General features: G+C 51.3%; 2 protein-coding genes across 2 annotated transcripts; both read right to left on the reverse strand.

The window, feature by feature from the left end:
- Positions 1 to 578: 578 nt before the first annotated feature.
- BBK36DRAFT_1133959 (hypothetical protein) lies at positions 579 to 3222 on the reverse strand. Its single transcript, XM_024892145.1, has 5 exons — positions 3203 to 3222; positions 3010 to 3113; positions 2870 to 2902; positions 1757 to 2101; positions 579 to 1640 (listed from the first exon to the last, which is right to left on the reverse strand). The coding sequence occupies exons 2-5, from the start codon at positions 3059 to 3061 to the stop codon at positions 598 to 600; spliced, it is 1473 nt and encodes a 490-aa protein (XP_024753804.1). The 5' UTR covers positions 3062 to 3113; positions 3203 to 3222; the 3' UTR covers positions 579 to 597.
- Positions 3223 to 4712: 1490 nt separating this feature from the next.
- BBK36DRAFT_1174437 (hypothetical protein) lies at positions 4713 to 7615 on the reverse strand (the record flags this gene model as incomplete). The annotated part of the gene is made up of 9 exons (XM_024895924.1): positions 7467 to 7615; positions 7276 to 7348; positions 6969 to 7199; positions 6778 to 6907; positions 6606 to 6696; positions 6353 to 6540; positions 6030 to 6273; positions 5895 to 5965; positions 4713 to 5828 (listed from the first exon to the last, which is right to left on the reverse strand). The coding sequence occupies exons 1-9, from the start codon at positions 7603 to 7605 to the stop codon at positions 4713 to 4715; spliced, it is 2283 nt and encodes a 760-aa protein (XP_024753805.1). The 5' UTR covers positions 7606 to 7615.
- Positions 7616 to 8617: the final 1002 nt, after the last annotated feature.

An 8617-nucleotide genomic window follows, 5' to 3' on the forward strand; every position in this document is an offset into this window, starting at 1 on the left:
GTGCATCTCATAGGGGTTCGATTGCCTGTAACCCGCCTGGATTTCAGGGAGCCAATGGGCGGCTTACTTGTTAGATCACAGCTGCAACGCGACGGGGGTTCTTTAGTGGCTGGAATTAGGGAAAAGCGGCTGGTGCCGTCCTGGAGCTGCAAGTTCGTCCAAGAATCCGTCTGAGCTTGGTGCGGCCAATCGAAGCTGGTGTCGGGTGTCGTACTTCGGCATCACCCTCACCATTGAAGCGTCCCTTATTGACTCCGTCAAGCTGTAAGAGATGACCGGAACATGTGATTAAACTGGCACAATTCGTTCGATTATCACCACCTCCAAAGTGTTGAGTATTACTATCACTATTACCCAGTACCTGGTTTCTTTTGTAGCAGTACCTGCAGCCACCCTGGGAGCACATGCAGATAGCTCTGCATGAGCTGCCTACGTTACACACAACATGTCCTTTGTTTCCGAATACAAGTACTGCTGCTAGACCGACCACATTCTTACAGAAGGGGGCCGATTCAGCTGTGTCCTCTCCTTGCGTATTTCCAAAAGCCCTAGAGGGTACAATCAACGACCCCAACTGAGCGTCTCCCGTCTGCCAGCTCAAAAAAACTTGCCGGGAACCGAGGTGGAAATCTCAGTCACGAGCTGGGCATCATCCTCCTCCCCAGTCTCTGCCAATGGGCGGTCAAGAGCGTCGAAGCGCTCGCCTCGCATCTTGGCCAGAGTGAACTGCACGGAGAGCCTGAGCGCCAGAGCAATGAAGCCCCAGATGATGCCCCCAACAGGTGCAGCCACGAAGGCCCCAAAGGCGCCCCAGTCACCCCCGTACAGGCCCTGCTCAAGCAGTATCAGCTCGCCACCGCTCTTTGCGTCGCCGTAGTAGATGGCGCCGTAGATGAAGACGGTCAGGATGCCGCCTAGGCCGCCCACGACGACCTCGAATCCGCGCCACCAGTAAAACTTGTCAAATAGCCCGAGACACAGCGCGGGGATCGTGGCCGCCGACGCGAGGTCGCTGATGAGGAAGATCTGCAGGATGGACGGCGCCTTGAGAGCGATCACTACCGTGGGGATGATGACCAGGACAACAATGACTCGGATGACCCAGATATTGAGGCGGTTGCGGAACAGGTCGTTGGACGCGGAGGAGATCATGGCCGACTGCAAGCTGTCAAAGGCAGAGACGCTCAGGCTGACAACCATGACCAGCACGATGCCCACGACCCAGCTTGGTAGCTGCTCAAGCAGGGCAAAGAAGGCAAGCGACCCATCAATGTCGGAGTCTCCCGGCCAAGCACCAGTCCAGGCAGCGATGAGACCCGTGGCACCAACCAGGGTGAGGATGCACAGGACGGCCACCGTAGCAATGGAAATGCCCACCCACAAGTCCTTGTCCGTCTTGGACGAAAAGGTGCGCAGCCAAAAGTTGGACAGGAAGAAGTCGTTTGTCAGCACGGCCACGGGGAGGATGTACACCAGCTGCCATCCCACAAGGCTGGCCTTGGTGAGTCCCGATGAGTCAATGAGGTCGCGGTCGATCTCAGCCTTGACGCCAATCGTGATGGTGGCAATGATGATGAGCCCAACCACCATGGCGCCTTGAATCACGTCCGTCAGGAAAGAGATTCTGAATCCGCCCAGAGCTAGAACACGAACACGCAGAGACGCGCATGTTGGTTAGCCAGATATGCCACCTGAGTATCATCGCCGCACCGCCGTGGTGGCTGCCGGCAATAAACCAACCACTTGCTGGACTTACAGGTGTAGATGGTGGTAACTGCACACTCCACAATGATCACGGGAAGCCCGTCAAGGCCCGTGAGAGCGTTGACGACTTGTCCAACGGCCGACAGTTCTGCCACCATGTAGAGGAACAAGGTGACGAGCGTCATGAAGCTCAGGTACAGCATAGCAACCGTACCGTATCGGTTGCGCGTCCACTCCGTCAGGACAAATCCATCAGGACACTTGCGGCGAATCATGGGACCAAGAGCTGCGAATACAAGCAAGGGAAGCGCCGAAGCCAAGGCGTAGACTACGACGCCTTGAACGCCAGCTATGGTTGCGAGTTCCGGGTACGAAAACAGGATGCCGGATCCCAGGGCTGCGGCAGTCAGCACGACAACAATTCAAAGGGGGAAAGGGGTGACAGGGAGGGGGATCTGGAGCGGCAGCACGTTTCCCACGCAAGCATTAACTTGATCGAGTATTCACGGTACAATCTCAGCTTCGTTGCCGCGGCCGCAACATCTCCCCCAGGCAGAAGCAGGCCGTGCCATTGGCACCTAGGCACAGAATGCCCGAACCACATCTGCCTGGAGGTTGGATCTCGCAACGCTGCTTCAACTCGGCGCCCGTAGTGAGCCGCATCCTCTCCCCCCTCTTTGTCCCCAGCGATGGACATCTTGTTTCTCATTCTCATTCTCGAGTTCATCCTTCTCTTCCTCGTCATTGTCCTTCTTCCTCAGACCCGTAGCGGCGAAGGTAATGAACCGACGCCGCAGGAACCGCTTTGGTCAGTAGTAGGATGAGAGAGACGTATCGTATCGCAGGGGGGCAAGAGGGGGGAGAAGATGAAGATTGCGTTTGTGGGAGCACGAACCTGTTCAGCCTATTGGACAATACCCAAGTCAGGTAGTCATCTCTTCCATGAATTGGTGTTCCTTGATCTGGCCTACTTCAGCAAGCGAGACGAAGTTCTGCGACCTCTTCATGCACAATTGCGCGCCATATGGCATGCGTGGGCGGTTGCTTCAGCCAGCCATATGCGATCAAGGCGCTGTAGTCGACGTTGCTGCTACCGCTCCGTGGATATCCCTCTGTCCGAGACAGAGTTCACCGAGCAGATAGATTACTCTCATTCACGACTCACCGGAGGCGATGAAGTTGAAGGCCAGAGGCAAAGCTGTGAATCATGCAGACAATTAGCAAAAGTCCATCAAGGTGCTGATCAAAGAGGGTGCCCCAAAAAGCCCCAAAAGGAACGAGAGTGCTGTATGCGCAATGTCTGACCAGTCTGTGTCCTGTTGCCGGCGAGAAAGTCCGAGTTTGGCTGCTTTCTCATCTTCCAAGCAATGCCCGTGCCGAGGACCCTAGAATGCCCGTCCATGTTAGCCCCAGAAGACACGCTCTACTGTTCCCCAACACCGTCCTTGCTGTTTCATCATTCTGACAGTGTCTCGCTCTGCCCTCCTCACCTTTCCCCCCTCGTGAGGTGAAGAGAGAGCATCAAACAGGTGGAGCCGGCGCATACGCACAGGAAGAAGCCATAGGTGACATAGATGATGGCGTTTGACGCGGCGAATGACGGCTGGCCCATGTTGCGCAACCAATGTCAACGAATATAGTGGGATTGTCGATACGAATTCCTCACAGAGTCGGTGAGTTTGTTCCAAGTCCGATGTTGGAGCGAAAGGCAGATTACCTCAGGTAGGTAGAGAAGAAGGAAGAGTAAGGTAGTACCATACCACCGGAGGAAAAAAAAAATCTGCGTCTTTTTAAGGTAAAGTACGAAGTACTACTAAGGTAGGTAGGTAGGTAGTTCCTGCCGTCGCGCGCCAGGGCGGTTCCTGGTCAGCCCCTTGGTCTCGATTCAATAGTTCTAAAGATGCAGCAACACTCGTGCAAGCCCTTGTAAAATGTTTCAAGCATAAGGTACCTACCTAAACTATTTAGGTACCTCTACTAACCCACCTTAGGTACAGTACCTACTACTAGGTACACATGTGCCTACAGTACCAGTATTGCCAAATCTCCATTAGGTATTGGTAAGCTTGCGATCACCTGCCACTGCTCATATCTACTAGGCACTTGAGCAGCTTAAGATGAGGTGAAGTTGTGTACATTTTTGGCTTACTATCTACTAAGCACTACACGAGGTAGAAAGCTTACTTGCCGTTACTGATATACCTACTTTAGTAGGTATAGTGGTCTACTATTACATCTTCCTTGAGGTAAGGAAGTACTTATGCTCTCCAAGGAATGCAAATGCCAGGGGTTTCATGTTTAATGATTTCATGAATAGCGAGCCCAAACACTTCTTTTACAGGTCGGTAGTACCTTATAAGCGCTGGGTAAGGTAGCAAGGTACGATAGATAGGTGGGTGGGCAGTAAAAACATGTGCATCTCATACGCTCTCATATCTCAGGTATTGCATGCCCTACGAAGAGATCATATAATTATATTAGTTTATTAGGTCAAGTCTCACATCTCGTGTCGTATTTTCCCTACACTGAAACATAAAATATCAAACAATGACATGGAAATCATATATCTCCCATAGAGGCCGCCAACCTCGATTTGCGTTTCGTTGTACCAATGGAATGATATCTCCACAGATTACATTGTACATAGATTGCCAGTGGCGGAACTTGAAGGGGTGCAGTGAAATGGTGAAAGGCCTGGATAGTACCTACTGGAAGAATTTTTCCTTTGGCGATGGCCCCATACCAGCCTAATTTCAGTTTTCGCTTTTTGCTTTCTGGACCTTTTCCTCTCCCTTTTGGTCGTCACCGGGGATGGGGTCGTTTTGTCTGGACTATTTCAGTTGGACAAACTGACTGTTGAAGACGGTGGTAAATACAGGTGTCTAGGCCCATATAGCTCAGAAACCGACAGAACTGCCAAGATTGAAAAGAAGAGGAAATATGCGAAGAAGCGGATGAAAGATTTGATGAACAGCAGATGGCCGCGGCTCGCTTCATACACTCCCTTTTCAGAAGTCGTTTTCCTTGCCATTCCCAACCTTTTTCTTGTCAGTTTCTGGTAACATGCCGTATGCTTCCTTCCCGACCTCATTTCGATCTTCGATGCCATTGGAAGACATAGAAGGGCGAGTTGGGGTTTCCACAATAGCAGCTGGATACTGTTGCATCATCGGGTACATGGTAAACATGTCGGAGTATGGTGTGGGGCTATAATATGCCTGACCGAACGTGTTATACATGATAGGCCCGCCCTGCGGTGTCATGGGATTAGCCATGAGTGGCTGGATGGGGTGAAAACCATACGGAGAGTAAGGATAAGGATGAATGAGTGGATAGTAGCAAGTTGCGGCTGATTCGGCACCATAGGGTTGAGGAGTCCTTGCGCCGGGATTCATAGGGGACTCGATGGGAGTCTGCGCGGTCTTACTGTCGTCTTTAGCCCCGTGCGGAATCATTGTACTGCCCTTGAGCTCGCGAAAGTGCTCGCTCGATTCGATTTGCAGAACCGCATGTGCGAGAAGTTCAGACTTGGTGGCGGCTTCGGCAAGGGTGAGAGGAGACTTCAGTCCTTCCGTTCCGTCTTTGCCTCCGGTGTTGAGACTCAGCTTCCCATCACGCTTTGGCTCATTGCGTTTGTTGGTGCTCTTGTCATCTGCTGTGACTCGGGACCCAGACATCCGTTCGTCACCAAGCTTCGGTAGTTGTGCATCGGGAGTGTAGTTGCAAGCAGTTGCGAAAGCGACTGCCGCACTAGAGCTTCCATCATTGATGGCATAACTGGTAGTGATGGATTGGGTATATGGCCTGGCGTTTGTTCGAGAGAGGCGAGGAGATCCATCCGCCTTTATAGGAGAAGTAATAATACCGTCTTGGGCCCGAATGTTACCAATGTTACCCCCCTGTGGAACAAATGACGTTGAGAGCCCTGCGGTGGGAGGGACAAAAGTATTGGCATCCATGAGTCGATTGCCGTGTCCATTGCCGCCTTTTCCCCCGTGCCAAGTAGACGACACGCCGGCGAATGATCCTCGCTGAGAGCTATTGGTTCCATATGAGGATCCATTGAACGTTCGTGTACGCTTCCTCTCGACCTTGATAATGTGACCGTCGATCGGTTTGCGGTGCTATGTAGGAATGTCAGTGAACACTAGATCTGATATGACCTACGTTGGACTGCTGAACCAACTCACATAGTTCATGATGGCATTCTCAACCGCGTCAGGACGCACAAACTCTACAAAACCAAAACACGTCGTAGCAGCTGAAAGCAAAGATTAGCCATGCGTGCATAAATCAGGAGCATGAGAAGAGTTTGTGAGACTTACTCCTGCCGCCAGCTTGAGGCACTTCCTTGGTCGCAACATCAGCGCAGAGCACGCTGCCGCACTGGCTCGCCAGTGTTTTCAACACATCTGTAGTCATGTTCAATGGCAAGTTGCCAAAGTATGCCGATCGACGATCCTTTTCATATTGTGCATAGATCTGCTGGTCGCTTCTCTTGTGCTGCTGACGCAGTTCGGCCTTGGGATCGTATGCCTCCACGCGGAAAACGGGGTGTTCTTCGAAGGTCTGCCACCACCGGAGAAATTGACTTGTTAGTCCAAACTGAGAAAGGGGAAAGCAGAGGCAGCATGATCGCAAACGTTACCTTGACTACAGCTCGCGAAGAGTCGTAGCGCTTATAGTGAACTACCATTGCCGACGGAAACCTGTCCGTCTTCTGGCTGTTGAGGTCCAGGGGATGGACCTTGGCTATCGTGCCCAAGGAGCCGAGCAGATCGATGGCTTCTTGTCTGGTTGTTTCCGCGCCGGACAGCTTGTATACAACGAAGCAGGCTGCGAAACAAGACCGTCAGTCCATCATGTCCATTTATCGAGCCGAGAGCGTGAGAAATAAATACAGTTAGCAGTGGCCTTTTCGACGCGGCATGGGCGTCCGAGTATAATTGCTCCGTTTCCGTGGTGGGCGGCATTCTCTGCGTCGGCATCGCACTGCAAGTCGAGTTAGACTAATCGTACACTCTTTGTCTCTCCTTCCCGGCTAGTTGCTGGGGCATTGTTTCCATGGCTTACTGTGAATTGACAGAAAGCAAACGGCATCTGACGGCTATCCCGACGAATCTTGACGAAGACAGTGCCGTACTGCGAGAAACATTTAGTGACTTCGATTTCTAGTTTTCGGTCGTCAAATGCTTGGGTTAGGCTTGAAAGAAGTCGTTAGCGGATGCACAGAGTTAAATCTAGACAGTGTTGCAATAACTCACTTGGCGACAAACACGCAGGCCGACGATGGATAGATGTTTTGAGCGTCGACTGAAGGAGGCTGGCGAGAAACCAGAGCCCAACTGCCATTTTCCCGCGAGGCCTCAGGTGAAGGCTCTTCAATACTATCATCAGTTCCTTTTGAGGAGGAATCCTTGTAATCCGTTCCGGATGTTGGTCGATCAGTAAAAACATCGTACTTGCTGGCATTTCCAACTTGAAAGGCGAGTGAGCTATGAGGAGGAAAGTTCAGTTACAGAGAATATGTAAACTAACGCCACTAAGAGGTTGCTAGAGATCCCTGCATACCTTTCTTGCTCACCACACTTAGTGATCTGGTCGATTAAATTGCCAGATGAAGCCGGTCGCTTAGGACTTGGAACTAGTTAGAATATAAGGGTGGAGGCTTAAGGAGGGGAAGCATAAGATGTGCAAAGTACTTACGCAGTATCCTGACCTAGCAAGTTGCCCGGGCCTGTACAGATTTAGTGACAGAGAACGAGGTATAGAAGATAGCGGTCGTTTCATACCAGGGCTGAAGGCATTCTCAGTATCGAACGCAAGTTGACGCAGGACATCGAAGGATGAGGCCTTCAGAAGCGTCTTCTTCGGATGACGAAGAGAAGAGTGAGCCGGCATTGTAGGCTCTGCGAAGATATGTTAACATAACAGCCTTTACTTAAGAACAAAGATAGTTAAGGAAGAAGAGAAGATTGGGAAGTTGGGTACAGCAGAAAAGAGAAGATATACATAGCGAGGAAGCAAACCAAGCTTATGAGCAGGCGGGAAGAGAGGGGGATGGGGTGGAAAGAAAGATAGAGGCTGGAAAAAGAGAGACATGTGCATGATCACGAAAGCACTTACCTTTGAGATCTGAAAGACGAAATAGTAGAGGCTAGATGCTGCCAAAGGTTGCCTTGAAAGAAGAGTTGACGTTCTGTAGCCGACAGGTTCTGGGCTGAAGATACTCCCTCAGCAGGAGAAAAGATGGACGATGGGGAAAGCCTAAGCAAAAGATAAATAAACCGCCCAGTCCGGTCCTAAATTATCTCTGAGAATGAGACTGACGGTGGAAAAGGCGCAAAGAACTGAGGCTGCTGTTGGATGCTTGGCTGGTGAGGATGTGATTTTGATGGTTGGCAGGTTCGAATGTTGAGGAAGCGGGGAGAAGAGCAGGTAAACAAAGAAGGCAGAAGGAGTCTTTATCTCGTTGCCAGTGGCCCATGTAGCTCAACTGGTGACAGTGCTGGCAGATGGCAGAAAAACAACTCCCGAGAGGCTCGCAGCTGGCAACCGGGTCTGGTGTGCAAAGTCAAGCACCACTATGGACCAAAGATGTTGATTGAGGCGCGAGAATGCCCTAAATAAAGCTGTGGACTGTCCATATAAAAAATGGCAGCATGAAGGAACTGTGAAGCCCTTGGATTTGTGTGATCCGGATGACCGCAGGTGGGTTGGGAGCAAGATGGAGAGGTCCAGCTTCACTCGAGCCATTCGTCCCACAGAGTGAATGCAAACAGCACAAAAGCGCAGGATTTCGATGACGTTGCGTGGGCACCTCATACTCAAGCACCGTACCTACTATATCAAGACGTCGATTTGTAGCTTACCATTCCTTGAACAGCTTGGAGACTTCTCGATGCCCTGCTTT

Source organism: Trichoderma citrinoviride (genome assembly GCF_003025115.1).
Source record: "Trichoderma citrinoviride strain TUCIM 6016 unplaced genomic scaffold BBK36scaffold_1, whole genome shotgun sequence".
Taxonomy (NCBI): Eukaryota; Fungi; Ascomycota; class Sordariomycetes; order Hypocreales; family Hypocreaceae; genus Trichoderma; species Trichoderma citrinoviride.

Bases quoted from the DNA above. Each gene is read 5' to 3' on its own strand.
- BBK36DRAFT_1133959 (XM_024892145.1), bottom strand. From the start codon at position 3,061: ATGAGAAAGCAGCCAAACTCGGACTTTCTCGCCGGCAACAGGACACAG. The intron at 2,102-2,869 runs GTGAGTCGTGAA...TGACTGCCGCAG, and splicing joins CTTCAACTTCATCGCCTCCG to CCCTGGGATCCGGCATCCTG. The intron at 1,641-1,756 runs GTAAGTCCAGCA...TTCGTGTTCTAG, and splicing joins AGTTACCACCATCTACACCT to CTCTGGGCGGATTCAGAATC.